At 40.5% G+C, this 16,922-nt stretch overlaps 2 protein-coding genes across 3 annotated transcripts; one reads left to right on the top strand and one right to left on the bottom strand.

Moving 5' to 3' along the window:
• The first annotated feature begins 643 nt into the window (after nucleotides 1–643).
• dok3 (docking protein 3) lies at nucleotides 644–11,953 on the top strand. 2 transcript variants are annotated; one of them, XM_088604643.1, is made up of 5 exons: nucleotides 644–959; nucleotides 2,610–2,912; nucleotides 3,667–3,757; nucleotides 6,075–6,247; nucleotides 10,589–11,953. In XM_088604643.1, the coding sequence occupies exons 1-5, from the start codon at nucleotides 903–905 to the stop codon at nucleotides 11,528–11,530; spliced, it is 1,566 nt and encodes a 521-aa protein (XP_088460769.1). In that variant the 5' UTR covers nucleotides 644–902; the 3' UTR covers nucleotides 11,531–11,953. The 2 variants fall into 2 exon arrangements, with proteins under 2 accessions (XP_088460769.1, XP_088460768.1); XM_088604642.1 differs by having other exon boundaries at nucleotides 653–959; nucleotides 2,607–2,912.
• Nucleotides 11,954–12,884: 931 nt separating this feature from the next.
• atoh1b (atonal bHLH transcription factor 1b) lies at nucleotides 12,885–15,427 on the bottom strand. Its single transcript, XM_088604644.1, has one exon. The coding sequence runs from the start codon at nucleotides 15,008–15,010 to the stop codon at nucleotides 14,147–14,149; it is 864 nt and encodes a 287-aa protein (XP_088460770.1). The 5' UTR covers nucleotides 15,011–15,427; the 3' UTR covers nucleotides 12,885–14,146.
• Between the last annotated feature and the right edge of the window lie 1,495 nt (nucleotides 15,428–16,922).

The raw sequence follows: 16,922 nt of genomic DNA, 5'->3' as shown, positions 1-16,922 counted from the left end.
TACTGGTCTTATCTCAGCTTTTGAGAGCAAAATCGTCAGCTTTGTAGAACTTTGCATGTGCCTTGTAGCTCCCCGATCAAGGCTTACTCTTTACACCAGGGGTCTCTAACTCCTCCAACTCCCAGACCAGCAGTTTTATTAGTAACTCGTTTATAGGTAGCAATTTGCCTGTGATAAATGAAATGGATGATCTGGTATAGTAGAATTCATTAAGACCAAAAACCAGAACACTCTTCAATTGAAGTGTTTTTTATCTTTAAAAAATGTGAGTTTGGGGTGACCTCTATAACTAACTGGAGTGGGGATCTGCAGAACCAGATTTAGAGACCCCTGCTTTAAGCCATACAGTGTTATCCAGACAACGTACTATGTCCATTTCGGAGACGAATAAAAATAAAAAAAGTTTTCCTACTTTGCATTTTCCAAATTAAAACAAGCTTGTTCTTGTTTTAAACCCCAGTAGTGCAAATCGTTGAGAACTGATTTACATTTCTGAGTTGGCTGGTTTTTATTTTTAAAAAAGCTGATTTTATTTTTTTTACTTCAGAGGGCACGTGAAAAGTTTGATGTAGATGGAGTTAACTGGGGGCAGGGCGCATGCAGTGCATAGTTCAGACAGGACCCACGGCTACATTTCAGTTGTAAAACCAAGAGTTCACTGAAAGAGTGATCATTTTCTAGTGGTGGAAAGGAAGCTGCAACCTTTTGTCCTCTTCTCCAACCATCGAAGGGCCCCGCAAGCACGTGACTCCTGCTCGGGGCTACGAAATCAGACCACTGTGTGCTGAAATGCCGTCCTGTCACTGGGAAGTCGCTGCTCGCCCACAGAGGAAGCTGTGCCCTGGACTGTGAGCTCAGGCTGTCAGCCTCGGCGCCCAGCTTGCCTGTGCTTCTGCAGCGCCATGGAACAGCCTGCCAGGGAGGGAATGTTATACATGCAAGGTGCCAAGTTTGGGATGGTGAGTTTGCGCCTCTCACTTGCTTGTTCTGTAGGTATCGGCCCCAAAGTGCAGCTGTAGTTAATGCCTTTGACATGTTACAGTATTTGTCATTTGACTTTAGCATATCAGACATGATTTGGAGTCGTCAGGCTGCTAACTCTTAGGATACCAGTGGATGTGGCTTAAATGAATATTATCCTCCACACTCTGAAGTATCCATTTCTGAGCTTTCATTCACGCAAGGAGGAATAATCATGTTTAATGTTCACGATATGTGCTCTGAGACTGAGAATACAGAGTGAGCATCCTTAGAAAATCTGAGATAAATCTTGCTTCGTTTCTGGCAATTCAGTAAAGAAATGTAAAGGCATTTCTGTTCTGCATCCTATGTTTATTGATAATAAATCTGTACAGTGGGCAAACATAATATAAGGCGTTTGGTTATTCATCAAGTTTTTGTTCACAAATATTTATTATTTCCCTTTTTTATCTGAATCATATTTGTTTTAACTCACATTATGTGAAATGAAATCAAAAACTACCAATCAAAATTCAATCAATAGAGGATCGTAAAACCATGAAGAACAACCCTTATGCGACTTAATGCTTCCATTGCTTTTTTTTTCATATGGCCAACAACAATCGTATTAAACATAAAAAATCATGGGCATGACCATGGAATTTGTGTTCTTTACTCTTACTGGGCCAGATCTAAAGTGAGTGTGTGGAGTTTTTGTTTCTGTTTGGTGGTTTAGGGGAATTAAGTTTTTGTTTGAATTTCATAAATGAAACAATTGAGTATTCTTCACATTTCTTATATGCTGCCTTGAGTTCAATTAAAAGAATCCCTAAAAACTCCTGACTTAATATGATGGCCAGTTTTTGGCATTACTTGATGCGTACTCAAGCATAATAACTAATCAAGGCTTTCTTGCCTTTAATATATCTAGAGTTCTTGCTAGTTATCCATTGGAACCATCTGGCCTCATCTAGAATGTGCTGTTGTTTTAAAAAAATCTATGATTTTATATACAATTATGCTGCATCACATTGTCCTTTTGAGATGGTTTATAATCTGGGTTGAGTATCTAATTTTTGTAAACACTTCTCTAACTCACAGGAAACGGCCTGGCTATGAAGAAACATGTCTATTTTCCTGTTTGCTGTCATTAATATGTTCCCTACATCTGTGTTTCTAAGAAGCAGAATTCTGCCTACATTTTGTTGTGAAATAAAATGGACTACTTGTAGATTTTTCTGTTCCAGTTTATTTACTTTGCATAGATCTTTTTTCCACATCTGGTTTTTTAATCAATTCGTTTTTTATAAGTTCCCTTTTTCTGTTATGCTTTCTGATGTTTACAGAAGTTGCTGTTCCTTTCTCGCTGCAGGGTGGAAAATGTGGTCCAATTTGTAGTATTTTTTTAATTTCGTGCTGTACGTGTGCAGCTCGTACTGGTTGCCAAGTCTTTGTCTGTTGCAGAATCACCAGTGTGTGCTACAAGAGAGGAATTGAACAAGGGTTAGGTGTAGGCTAGCAAAACAAAGACAGATGTCTGGCACGATAGAAAATGGGGAAACTCCACGGAAAGCACTCTGCGTTTCTCTGTGAAACAAGGCAGTGTCTTTGTCTTTCTCTAAGAGTGCTCTGCTTTATCTGTGCAGAAGAGCTGGAAGAGAACTTGGGTGATGCTCTTCCAGGCCAGCCCCTATGGGATCGGCCGTGTGGAGCTGTGTGACATCAGAGACGGGGGGAGTGGGAGTGTCGCTGCAGCAGGGAAGCAGGGCCTGAAGAAGACCGACAAAAAGGTGATTCGCCTGGACGACTGCGTCAGCATCACCTCGGCCCCCCATGAGAGCTGCCCCAAGGACAGCATCGCCTTCTATCTCAACACCACCCAGCGCACGTACACTCTGGCGTCAGAGCAAGCCCAAGAGTGGATCACCAAGCTCTGCCAGCTGGCGTTTCAGGTATGACCCAGCAGAGTGCAACTGGTCTGAGGAAGGGGGCTGCAGTGCAGACTAAAAGTCATGCTTACACAGACTATTCTACCAAGGGTGAAGAAGACTTCTATATAGCCTGGCAATGTTTAGGGGTGCTTTATATGTATTGAGAAGCCTACTGTGATAGAATCTATGGGCAGTCTCATGTTATATAATAGTAAGGTGCAGAGGCCTTAAACCTATTTTGGTTTATCACATAGCAACATAAAAGGTCTCTCAACATTTCCTCATCTTCCAGCTGGCATTATTCCGGATAATCATTACAATGTAGAATTGCCAGTACTGTTCTATTTCATTCTGACAGCAAAGGAAGTATTTCATAGACTGGAATGTCAAGCAGAACAGAGCCTGGCAGCAAGTTACAGAATGTCTCATGTATAAATGAGACCAGTTATACACCATAGTTGTCTGAATGATCAGTGTTAAACCACAATCTGTTGCTTGATTAAAGCCCATGTTAGTGGTCAAATATGCTGAACTGCAGGGACGTAACTCGCAATATGAGTTATATTTTTTAGATGTGGATTAATTTGTGATTCTTTTTTTGGACTTCATAAGACAGTAAAGGGTAGCTTATATCAGATGCATTCCTCCTGACAGATGTAGCCCCAACCATGTATAGACTTTATTGCTCTATGTGTGCGCACAGAACAGACACTATAGTGAGAGTGCTGGCAGTTCATATGGGGTTGTTTCCTTATTTATAATGCATGTTTTGCAGAAGAGAGATGGAGACACAAACACCGTGGCCAGACAGGAGAGCTCTGAGATACCGATGGAGGAGAATGAGCTGTATTCAGCATGGAAGAAGGGTATGTGTAAAAAATATTTTGCTCTTACAAAAACACATCTCTCTGGTGCCCACAGTCTGTCATTGTTTCAGCCAGGGGTGGGCAATCCTGGTGCTATAAGGAAGGCTGGTTTGGTTTTTGGTTTTCATTCCTTCTCTGACCTTCATTTTGACTTAATTATCACCAATTAAGTGGATCTTAGGTCAAATCAGCTCTGTTTTCCAGGGAAAGGACAGGTGTTGTTTGAAGGGCACCTCTAAAGCAAGGATCCCCAATCCTGGTCCTTGGGGGCCAAGGTGTCTGTAGGTTTTTTAGGTCTCTTTAAAGCACCGGCAACTTCTCCCTGAGTTAATTTGACCCAATTAAGGCAATAACGAGGCTGTTAGGATTCCGGGTGGACTGAAATCCTGTAGACTGTCATGCCCTCCAGGAAGAGGATTGGGGTTAATAGGTCAAGGATCAAGCTTGCCTAACCCTAGTTGTAGGCTCCCTCATATCTGTGATAGCTGGAGGACAAGCTTATCAGGCAATGTTGTGCAATAGGATGTGTACCAACAGCAGTGAAAAATTATTTGGAGGTTTTTAAAATTATGTTCACATTCGTTGGTCATTTCTGCTCAATTCATATCTGAAAAGTAAAAAGAAAAATGCTCAGTTTTCTTCAGGTAGCAGATGTGAGTATTTTTGGTTTTAGTTCTGAAACTTAAACATGAATAAGGCTAACTGGGTGTGTGTTCAGACGTATGTGTGATTCAAAGTGAAAAACAAACATGAATTCTGTTTTTTACTACCTGTAGAGAGAAACAGGTTAGAAATACTAATCCGGATTCAGTGAAAATTGCCAAGAAACAATTGGATAAAAAGTGAGCTCTAACTTTACTACAGGCAGTTTACCAGTTTACTACAAGTTTACCAGTTAACATTAGATAATTCATAATTAGGGGTGAAAATAGTTGTATTTCTGAAAGTGTCTCTGTGCAGTTAAACATTTCAACAGTTACAATACAGACTTTGAAAACAACAAATGTTTCCTTTTTAAATTGATTTTATATACCAATTTTTTATGGACCAAATTACTGGTGAGGGACAGAAATGCAACATCAAGGTTTGAGTTCTAAGGTTCTTGTGACTAATACTAGAAGAAACAGCACTAGTAAATATGCACAACAATTATGAATCTAAAAATACCTGAAAGAGATCTCTCTGAATAAAGCCACCACTTCAAAGTACCCAACTTCTTGAAATTAATTCTAAGTTTATCTTGGTCTTACATGTAGTTTCTAACGGTAAAACACTTTTGAGAAAAAAAAAATATACGCAGTGTAAAAACATACAACATTGAGCTACACAATTATTTTCCATGACGAAAGATCATCATACTTAAATCTTACGCATTCCACACTTGTATGCAAATTGTAGTTTGAACATTTATTTATATGCACACACTCTTATCTGACAGCCTAATTTTTTTTTAGATTCTCTAAAAGCTACTCTACAGAAGCATATGTAAACAAAACTCTACAGTAATCAAAAGTGTTAACAGAATTTCAACTAATATCTGTCTGCCCGCTTGCAAATTTAAAGGCTTGCTTTAAAGAGATTACATACCAGACTTCCATTTATATTCAGTGTTTTATGCTGTAACATCAAATCTAGTGCAGCCAACATGCTGTTCAGCAAGCATGCAGAAATTATTTTTGAACACAGGTTTCAGAACTGAGCATGTGATTGATTTCTTGTCTTGTAAACCTTTGTCTAAGCACTCTGACGTGCAGAGGCAGAATGATGGAAAGAAAAGTCTGAGAGTTGCTTTTTCTGTGAGCCTTCCAGTTCACTTATATTTATTGTTTTTCAAAACCAACAAAAATGTGTGATGCATAATTTCTATATTGAAGCAATATTAAAGAACATGTACATTGTTAGTGCAGTGTTTTATCTGAGAATATCTGAGATTCCTAGTGCCCTTCCCACATCCCTCCCAAACCTTCCCTCACAATTAAAGGAGAAAGAGACGGAAGACACAAAATAGAGCATAGCTAAATGCTAATCATGCTAATAGTATATAGGAAACAAAAAAAAGGAAGGCCAGTCCTGTCAGGTATCATCTGAGTCGCTGGTTAGCGATCTGCTCTTCATTTCTTTCATTGACAATCATTGCACTGGATTAGCAGTGATGCTGGATCCAGTGACCCACGTCAATGAATTGGCTTGGAAGTGCTGCATGATGGGTAATTCCTTCTGTTTAAGCACTCATTTTTATTTATATTGATTTTTTTCTGTCGTTTGGTTTTACGTTTGGCCTCTTTGATGCACTTACCCAGTCCTGCTTTTCACACAGATCAGGAGTATGAAGTAACTGTTCAGAAGACTGAGGCATCGGCGAGGTGTTGTCTCACAGGGCCTTATCTTCTGGCTCTTGATGGAGAAGCTATCACCCTGCTCGATCCTCAGACGAAAGAAGTAGTGTACTACTGGCCTTACCAGCTGCTGAGACGCTTTGGCCAGGATAAGGTAGCCTTTCAACTTTTTCTATTTGGCTTGTTTAATCAAATTGCATGGGAATCCAGTTCTATAAAGACTAAAAACATGTTCTCAGGTTAACTTCATTTTTAAGCCCTGAATGTAGCATGATCATGTTGTTCTCAATATTCATGATCATACTCATTATTCCATCCATCCGTTTTCTGACCACTTCTTCCAATTCAGGGTCACTGGGGAGCTGGAGTCTGTCCCAGCAAGCAACGGGTGCAAGGCAGGGTACACAGTAGACAGGACATGAGTCCATCGTAGGGCACACACAGGCAAAGACCCAAATGCACACACTCACACCATGGTCAGCCTTCCCAGAAGCTAATTAAACTATCAGTATGTCTTTGGACAGTGAGAGAAAACTGCAGCACCTGGAGTAAGCCCACATGAACACAGGGAGAAACAAGCTCCACACAGGTAGCACCCCAAGAATCAGGCCCAGGGCTCCAGCACTACTGTAAGACAGCAATGCTGAACACTGCGTCACTGTGCCATTCATGCTTATTTTTCCCTTGAGTTAAAACAAGAGCAACAATTCACTCATATAAAACTCTTTTTATCACACACTAGGAACTCAGACCAGTCAATGAATAATTTGGACGTTTTTACTCATCCACCACCATTGTACCATTTGCACAGTGTGCTGGTTTAGAGGATTTTTACTCCCTAACCTCACATAAAGCTAATGTTCCAATTGATGCAGCACAATTTGACTCTCCAGCTCTTCATTGGTTTAGTCACACTTCACATCACGCTAAATGGCATTTTAATGACACTGGTGAGTGAGGATCCCAGCTGTTTTTTTTTAATTATAGAAAACCCCAATTATTAATGGGATATCACTTAAAAGAAGATGATGAGCTTTCCTTGTTTATTCTTTCTAATGCTGATTTTTCTTTTTTCAGTGCTAAATTAATTAAGCTTGTGTTCTGATGCACAATAAAATACAAAAGTCTAGGTTCACGTCAGTAGGTCATTATCTACATATATAATATTATTTACACTTTAAACGCTGAGAAGATGTGTTTCCCATGTTTTTGACTTGTGCTGTTCATTTGGATGACAAAACTAAGATGCAGCCCTGTGATTTCATAAAATCACTGCTAAAGTTGCTACAACAATAACTTCATTTTTATGGCGTATTTAAAAGTAGTTCAAGTAGGTAGCTGCATCAGCATGTGCAGGCTGCAAAGTAACAAGTAAAGGTTTATTCTGTGCTGAAAAGAGAAGAAAAAAAACACAACATTTAGGCTGTGGAGCCTTCATCAGGTGTGACACCCAAAGAAGGCTCCACAGTCAAAACGTTGTGTTTCTTTTCTTCTCTTTTCAGCATGGAATACGTCTTTAAAAGTAGCATTTAAAAGCTCTTGACAGTAGGTGTGCTGTAACTTATAAATTTACAATGAATAGTGACAAAGTAAGTACATATAAGAAAGACAATTGATTAGAGGTGCAGTACTAGTTAGAGAATGGAGCATGCACAGACATTAATTAAGTAAAAGGCTTTCAGAAGAGAAAGGTTTTAAGTCTCGAAATGCAATCAGGGTAGGTGACTGTCTGATATCTTTGGGTATAGAATTCCAGAGCTCTGGGGTGTAGCGAGAGAAGGTTCTGTCTGTCATCCGTAGAATGTAAACGAGCTTGAGGGACACCTAGAAGACCAGAGTCAGATGATTGAAGGCTGCTAGGTGGGAAGAAGACAGATAATAAGTCAGACAGTGCTGAGGTGCCAAGTCAGGTAAAGCCTTCCAGGTGAGCATGAGGATTGTTAGGAACCGGTTAGGAAGTTTCAGAAGTTTATGAAGTGCAAGGACTCGGGGACAGGAAAAATGTGATTGCTTGCACACGGCCTAGTCTAGATTCTCTCTGCTCAATTCTGAATATAGTGGAGTTTGTTCAGTGTGGATTTAGTTACCCGAGTGAGCAGGGTGTGGCAGAAATCATTTCTATAAAAAACAAATGTGTTGACCAGCCCTTCTGCAACTGTGAAAGACAACAGAGGTTGCAGTCTCGAGATGTTTCGGAGATGGAAGAATAATGTTTTTACAATATTCTGCACATGAGCATTAAACATCAAGCCAGACTTAAGTTAAAGTTGCCTAACAGAATGACAGACGTTCACCTGCATGCTCGGACATGGATAATATATATTGACACTTAATCGAAACAAACACCTTCTTCCGTGGACCAGAGCACATCTGATGTGACAGCAGAGAAACGGGTGGAGGGTTTTGTCTTGCCCTCGACAGACCTGATGAAAGACAAGGGTGGAAACATCACGTTGAGAGTTATGCTGATTATGGCATTGCTCAAACCAACAGGTGGAAGTGTGGTGGTGAACTGAGGAATCTCCTTTAAGAAAGGAACAATGTTATTTTCCAACAGGACCAAGCACCGTTAGGATAACAGTGGCGAGACGTCAGGAAATCTGTGGGAATAACTCAGCAATGCAGACTGCTGAGTTGTTCTGTGACTGGCCAGACTTTGCTGTTGCTCTAGTCAGACCAATTTATTGGCTGATCACATCTACTGTAAGTGTCAGTGCTGACAGAATCGTATTGGTACTCTGGGAGGTCATAGCCTGGCAATAACTTTGTGATGTTTTCATTTTGACACGGTCATGGATTGTCCTAAGAGTTGATTCTTAAATCTTAAGTTTTGCTTTCTTTTCTATGACATTGTTAGATGCCTACTGTATGTGCAGTGGGACTGCTGGCATTTTAATGTAGCGCAGGTAGGTGCTGAACTTCAGTGGTGGCTAAAATTCCTTCCTACTGTATGTGCAAAGCACTTGGGAATCCTTTGGGATTAGAAATCCTTGCAAATGCAAGGATTTGTTATTATTAAATTGATTAAATGCATTAGTGCAGAGTATTACATTGGGTTTTTGCATCCTCATATTTGCAAAGATTACTTTTTTTAATTAAGGAGCTATTTGACATTTTATGTTTATTAGAGGGTTGTTGTGGCTGGAAGTTTATTTCATATGTCAAAGAACTGAAATTTTCAAAGATAAGACATCTCCAAACAGATCTGCCTGATAGTTTGAAAGATACATAATGGGGGAAAAAAGCAAAACAAGAGTCTAAAGTAAAATAACTTAAAAAACGTACATGATTCTTGCTGGCCTCTCCTCTTCTTGTGCCTGACCCTCCAGTGTGTGGTGGTGTTGCCCCTGACCTTTTGATGAACGAATGGCTCAGAGGTGGGCAGCATGGAGGATGCCAGACTCCTGGAACTAAGGCTTAGCTGCCTCTAGCACTTTGCCATTGGTTGAAAACTGCTTGCTGGACAGGTTTTTCACTAGGGTATTAAGGAGATGGGAATCACAGGAGGACCAAGGCTGGAGCACAGTGGTACACCTCCCATCTGTAACGTCATAAACATTCAGGGATACAGTTGGCAGTCTGTGGCATTTTGGATCGTCTCATGTCAACATGTCAATATGTCAATTTCAGCAGCAGAGAACAGCTGATCTGGGAGGATTTGTGAACAGCTGAGAGTTTCTTCAGTATTCACCTGGCTCACACTTTTCATCCCTCCAGCTCATTAATGAAATTGTGTACAGAAACCAAACAGATGCGGAAGTTCTTGCTGGTGGCAGCACGACTCATGCTTGTGTCTTCTCTAATCACGCTTTGCATGTAGAAAACATTGACAGGTGAATTAGAAGATATCTGGATGCTCAGGTCCCTGCTCATCTTGAACATCCTAGCATTACTGGAGGGACTGCACCACAGACAAACACATCTTATTCCATGACTTGACATGGAGGACATATATCTCTATGGGTTTATAATAAATTTTAATTGGTGCCATGACGCCTACATACACTAAATCGAATCACACCAAGAACCTCAGTGCTTGATCAGGTTTTGCTAGAGGCTCGTTTTTTTTTTAATTGATGTTTAGTGTTACCACAAGCAAATGCACACCCACCTGGGCTCATGACACAGAAGCTGTTTGTGTTACAAACCTTTACCTAGTCATGCTCACCAGCGTAACTTGTCTGTGGCCACAAGAGGCCTTGTTACCTCACTTATTGAAATGCTTTTGTTTTTATGTGACCTTGTGTGACAATTTATGCATGTAAACTTGTGTAATTTATGTGGCAATGTACTGTATGTGTGGACACTACATAAATTCTCTCCACAACAAACTAAGAGAGGGTTGTAGAAAAAAACTTAATTTCATTCTTATAAACTACAAAAGTAATTCACAGAATGGCATATGGAATCTGAAAACTGATCTGTTAGGACCAATTACATGTATGTGCAGGGGGCTTTACCTGTAAGTAAAGTTTTATTGCTGTTATTATCCTAGGATGCGGTGACCTTTGAGGCTGGCAGGCGGTGTGAATCTGGGGAAGGCCACTTCACATTCCTGTCCAAAGATGTGGCAAAGATCTACAGGACCATTGAAGATGCCATTGGACATCAGAAAAAGCAAATATGCATGAGGAACCCAGAAATGGATGCGGTGCCCTCTCAGTCTTTCTCTCATTCCTCCACGCAGGAACACTGCCAGGTCATGTCAGCTTTCCACAACAGGGGAAGCAAAACAAGACAAGACCAGGAACTTCCACCAGAAGGCCTTGAGAGGACACGAACCCCAGCTCCAAAGCCACCCAGGAACCTTTTAGCACAAAAGAGAATGCCCAAATCCAGCCAGCAGCATGAGGATAGTTTTGAAAATGACCCTCAGAAAGCTGTTTATGCCACTGTGCATGAACGTTCTGGTCAAGGAGCACTCCGAAGCGTTTTGAGCAGACAACATACCATCGAGAAGGAGGAGGAGGAAGATGAGGAAAACATTAAGGAGCAAGTGGCAGAGGAGGATGAAGAGAAGGAGGAGGACTACTGGCAGAGGCAGGAAAAGGAAATGAAGCTTCCTTCAAAGCTGAAGAGTGTTCCCTCTTCTCCTGAAAACGTCTCCCAGGATTACTGGGGAGCATATGCAAAGAAACCTGCTCTTTATGACAACATGAAGAGCTGGGAACAGAACGAATCTGAAGACCAGGAACATTCTCCCAGTTCTGAGTGCCTCTATGCTCTGGCCTCTTTTCACAAGCAGTCAAACAAAGAGAAATGCTATGAGGAGGAAAGCGAAGTCTTAAGCCCCAGGTCTACAATTGTTACCAACACTGAAATCCCTGTAGACTTCAAGCAGAAGCTTTCTGATATCTTTGCAAAGGACAGGGTCAAAGTCTTACCAGCTCTTCCAGCCCGAAATATGGGGATCACGGACAGAACATATGATAACTAGCAGCTGTGACTGCAGTGGATATACAGTATATGCAAGCTCTGCATTGCTTTGTTGTGGTATGTGAGGACATGAGACATGCAATACAAAAATCCTTTTCAAACAGCAGTTCAAAATGCACTTGGCCTGGTTCATATTCTCTTTGTTTCATTCTTTCCAACAAATCTAACTGAACAGCACAAGTATAAATGCTCAGAACACAGGGGAGGTTATAATTCAACTGAAGCTATTTGGTTTATAGCTTTGGTTGCTAGTAGCTAATTAAACTCAGAATCACAGAACCCAGTTCTGTCTTGAAATATTAGAGTTTTTGCAGATTTGAATACACCTAGGTTTGGTTTCCAATCTAGGATTTTCAAAGTTATTTTGCCTTGTGGCCACTTCTATGGCTAAATCACCTATTTATTAAATACTTGGTATTGATTAGTTATGTGATTTAATCAGTCAAGGGTCCATAGAGAACATAAGTGAAGAAAAGAAAGCAGGTATGCTTGTAGAGGACGATGACAGTAACAGGGTAAGAATGAAAGGTAACTTATTTAAACTGTATAATAATACTGCACACGTAACTTCCAGTTCTGTCCCATGGCTTCTAGCACAGCAAGTGCTGTAAACGTCTTATTTCGATCATCCCTTAGACGCAAAAAAAAAAAAAAACAGTGAAAGGTATGAAACTCTAAAATTCAAATCAAAAGCATACAGAAAAAGTAATATTTTTCGGTTATATAGTATTATGAGTTAGAGAGCTTCATACACATTAGACCTATGCTTTTAATCGAAACATTTGTTTTCACAAAGTCCATGTTGAATCAAACTTTGTTGAATAGTAAACATTACAAAATTACAAAACATCCTTTTATATATACACTGTATGTGGTTATACACATAGAACCTTGTTTTTCACTTCTTAGTTTTGGTTTTCTCGCGATTTCAAAGATATATAATGCAATTTATTCTGACACGCCAAATGACAACATAGTTTATCCACAATTCTCACGGGAGACTGAAAAAATGCTCCTTTAAAATTTATTTCGTTCCTTTTGTAATCCTCAAATTAATCACCTAGGATAAGATGCTGGATTTAAAACTCGGGACATCACAATTACACTTTAATGTTCTGAGTACATTACTCAGTAGATTAAAAACAGAAATGAAACCTTAGACATCTGATAACGAAGAAACTTTTCTTTTGACCTTTTCAGTTAGTATAACCTGAGCTTTAAATAATACAAATACAGATCCTTCAGAATTAATGAGGACATGAGTCAGAGAAAATGCTTTTCCGTTTACACGCTGGATCTTTTTATATTTTTAATTCCACTTTTAACTTTAACGAACAAAAACGGGAAGAAGAATATTTGAACTTTGTGAAAAATTTATTTAGCATCGTTCGAAAACAAATTAAATAATAACATCGATAAAATAACAAGAATAGTTCACTACTTTTTGGATGGACAGTAAAACATAAATAACAAAATAACATACATTTAAAATGTGTGAAGACAATGCATTACAGAGTTAAAACAATCTCTACGACCAGTTTCCATCAACTACCCTATCTTTTTTTCCATAAAGTGCAACTATAAGCAATCTCACCTGGATTTTTCTATAAGAATATATTAATTACATTAAAAATAAAGTTAGTCATAGATCCTCTGCATATAGGGTTTTATTTGGAACTTGGAGTAGTGAGACAAAGAACATTTTATTTCTTACGGTGATGAGAGCGTTTTTAACCTTTATTTAAAAGATTTATAATGTTTTGCCTTAATAAACGGGGTTGGCATTTTTGTGACATTGTCCCCGTTTAAAAACCCTGAGCTTAAGCATTTTGGTTAAAAAGCACATGTTCTTACATAGATTAATTTAGAGTTCTTAACTGTAAGGTAGAATCCAAACTTACGAAAAACGACAGTGATGTGCCATTGTGTTTTAACAAGAACACGACAATACAAAGGCACAACTTCGACGAGACTTTTGCCTTCAAATGTATCCCGGATCCCTTTTGTAGTACACAAAGAAAATATACGTGTGGTAAAGATAGACAAAGTTATATTCTCTCGTACGTAGAAGAGTTTAACGGGCATTTAACGTGTCAAGCCATACGTTTAGACCAGCCAAAATGTCCCTTAGATTCGTCGGACACTTCCTCAGAAAATTTATTGAAGATAACATTTAAAGGAAAAAAAAAAAGAAAACTCATTCGGCAGTTTATAGGCAACACACCTTCTGGATTTAGTTTGTTACTTGAGAACAGACTTTTGAAGCAGACAAAAACGATTTACGAAAAAGAAACATTACTGACAAGCGAGTAAGATAGTGTGTGCAGGTCTTGCACAAGATGTGTGGGTGTGTCGATTCCACAGCATCTGGGTTACAGTGAATAATCGCGTGTCATTCTACTACAAACTTCTTAGTTCCTGTGAAACTTCCTTTTTCCGTCTCCTAAACACAGCAATGAACCCACTATCTAGGTCGAGTGCCCTATAAGTTACTTGCCTGTTTTGTAAAGTGTATATAAAAGCTGTAGTGCGGATGGCACTATCGTTTCTACGCCGGTCACGCACAGCTCTGTCTACTCTAAAGCACTCATTTTCATCCTGGCCTAAGGCAGTGCGGTTAATGTCTTTCCGAGTGTCCGTCCTCGCAGTCACTGCAGTTGGGGGACTCTCCGTCGCTGCCGTTAGAGGACCCCCCCAGGCTCTTGCTGTCGCTCCCCAGAGCCGGCTTCGGGTTCGAGAGGATAATCAGGTGCCCGACCGCAGCGGTCACGCCCTGAGACTCGCCGAGCGCGGAGAACCGGGCGGAGGATGGCGGGTTGTCCAGGGAGTAATTCGCGCTGCTCCCGACCCTCACTTCGGGCAAGCACGTTTGCAGCGGGCTGCTTGTCCTCACCTGGCCCCCCAGGTCTCCGCCGAGACTGTCGCCAGCGCCGCTCCTGCAGTCGGTTTTGCCCACGCCGGCCAGTAGCTCGGAGAGTTCAGTGATGTATATTTGCGCCATCTGCAGAGTGTCATACTTGGACAGCTTCTTTTCGTTTTCCAGGGAGGGAATGACGCTTCTCAGCTTGTCAAACGCCCTGTTGAGCCCGTGCATCCTCCGCCTCTCTCTTGCGTTGGCAGCCACCCGCCTGTGCTTCTGCGGGCCGGGGTAGTGAGAGATGCTCCGCTTATTCGCGTCTCCTCTCAATTTATCAAAGTCCCTCTCGTTCATAACAGCGCTGTTGGATAATGCATTCCTGGATACCATTTTTTGGAGGTCACCTTCTAGTGACCCGTGGTCGTACAGAGCCGGGACCGCTCCTCCCGGGGCCGGGAATGAAACAGGCCCCGGACCCCCAGGCTGGAAAGGGCTCAGCCAGCTCCTCGGGTCGCTGTGCGCCAATCTCGAGATTTCGGAAAACTTGAGTTCCTCACTGTGGCATTCCTGGATGCTCCCATCGGTCCAGCTCAGCAAGGCTAGTTTTGCATTTGTCAGGGTCATCTTCTAAATGTCAGATACAACTGAAAACGGAATGTTATTTTAGTTGTACTTATCTGATTCTACAAATCGGACACCTGATGTAACATAACAATATGCAGGCACGGAAATAAGTCAACTTTCACGCAGTTTATGTGCTGCAATTTCCTACTGCTTCTTTTATATGTTTGCGCACTATCCTAATTACCCAATTTTTTATGCCACCTGGTAGCTATGTGTTTGAGAAGGGCTGCAGTGAATGACTCACTTTTATCAGCTGTGCTGCACCCTCTCCACTCTTTAAATTCTGCAACTTCTGCTGTCCCCGCCCTAGTCCACTGCGCGTCTGGGTCTTGACTGCCAATCCTAGACTCTGTGCAGCGGACAACCACCATCAACAACAAAAAAAAGTTGTAATAAGATTCAAAACAATTCAAGCGCAATGAATCGCACGAACTCAATGGTTAGCCTATTTTCTACAGAGTTTAACCCATTCTCCACTACTTCTACATCCCAAATAACACGTCTGCATCGAAAATAAATATTTCCATCCCTGTATATATAAAACTGTCACATGGAAGGATGAATTATCGTTTCATTTATCGGATTGCCAATAAGAACAACCATGGTTAATAGAGAAAGTAAATGTCTTAGTGTTTATTTAATGAAGAAGTGAGACTTGAAAAATACACTTTCCACACACAGTTTCATATACGGTTCACGAATTAATTTCGCACCCCAGTGCCAAACGCTAACACTTGAAAATGTTATATCCGACGTTGCGACTGAATATTTAAAAAGCTGAAGTCATTACACTATTCCTTGCTCTTGCAAGAGAGGTCACGTTCAGTCCCTTCTTACAGATGATCAGTCAATAATATTTTTTTTGTTTTTCTTTTTGTTTCTAAAAAGAAGAATGTTTTTGTCGCGCTCCTGATGCGCGACACACAACTTGCTAAATACGATTTTACTTTAAGGCTGAATATGATGATACCCCGATAAAGAGCTTCTAAAACCACAGTCTGAAATGCGTTCACTAATTTGTCATTTATTTTATGCAGTAGGATTGCGTAACATGGTAGGTTTAATTGGGCCACATCCTGAATTAGATTAAATATGATCCAGATTTACCAAAACTTTGGTGTCTTGCGCATAGATTAAGTACCATTGGACGTTACGTTTTGTCACCTTAAACAAATATTTTTCCAAAGTCTTCTCGCAAACTAGGTGTCATGTTGTTCAAATGCGCTAAATTAGTCTAAAGCATATCAAAATATCGAACATACGAAAAATAATCATATTAATTATTAATCCAGCTCGCCGATGTGTCCCATTATGGTGGATTACGTTAAATAGCGAGCAGCCCAAATTGCTGCAAACATCCCATATTGACTGAGCCAGATCACCTTATACAAACACTGACATGCACGACGCCGGAGCCCGTCTTAATAACAGTGTATCAGACTATCACATGTTTAAAACTTTATTATCCCGTAGTACATCTATTCCGTACAATATATTGTCGAGATAAGATACCGTTTTAGCCACAAGGCATCCTGAGGTGGATAGTCCCAGTGCGGGGAAGTGACTATTAACTTGTGGTCGGACAGTTCCCATACAAAGTTGTAAAAACGGATAATCTCGAGTGCGTTATGAGAAACCATAAAACGAACAGGTGAAAAACAAGTCGACGGGGGAGCACCTGTCGCAGGAAAAGACCTGGAACATTTGAACTGATAAACTCGATTCAAGAATACTTTCATTTACCCAGAAAACTGCGCTCACAGTGAAAATGCTTTGGATTTTTATTTTATTTTTTAAGAATGGGTCCCCCTCTTTGTATTTTACAGTACGTGTCCTCCTTTAAGGATATCATCCCGTTTTGCGCTTTATAGTAGCGGGATAAGACTCTATGCATGCCACGTCTCTTACTAGA

The sequence above is a fragment of the Lepisosteus platostomus genome, chromosome 13, assembly GCF_059453375.1.
Source record: "Lepisosteus platostomus isolate fLepPlt1 chromosome 13, fLepPlt1.hap1, whole genome shotgun sequence".
Classification (NCBI taxonomy): domain Eukaryota; kingdom Metazoa; phylum Chordata; class Actinopteri; order Semionotiformes; family Lepisosteidae; genus Lepisosteus; species Lepisosteus platostomus.
The sequence above is the reverse complement of the archived record's forward strand: the minus strand, read 5'-3'. Positions and strand labels throughout refer to the sequence as shown.

Bases quoted from the DNA above. Each gene is read 5' to 3' on its own strand.
- atoh1b (XM_088604644.1), bottom strand. From the start codon at position 15,010: ATGACCCTGACAAATGCAAAACTAGCCTTGCTGAGCTGGACCGATGGG.
- dok3 (XM_088604642.1), top strand. From the start codon at position 903: ATGGAACAGCCTGCCAGGGAGGGAATGTTATACATGCAAGGTGCCAAG. The intron at 960-2,606 runs GTGAGTTTGCGC...TTATCTGTGCAG, and splicing joins AAGGTGCCAAGTTTGGGATG to AAGAGCTGGAAGAGAACTTG. The intron at 6,248-10,588 runs GTAGCCTTTCAA...TTATTATCCTAG, and splicing joins GACGCTTTGGCCAGGATAAG to GATGCGGTGACCTTTGAGGC.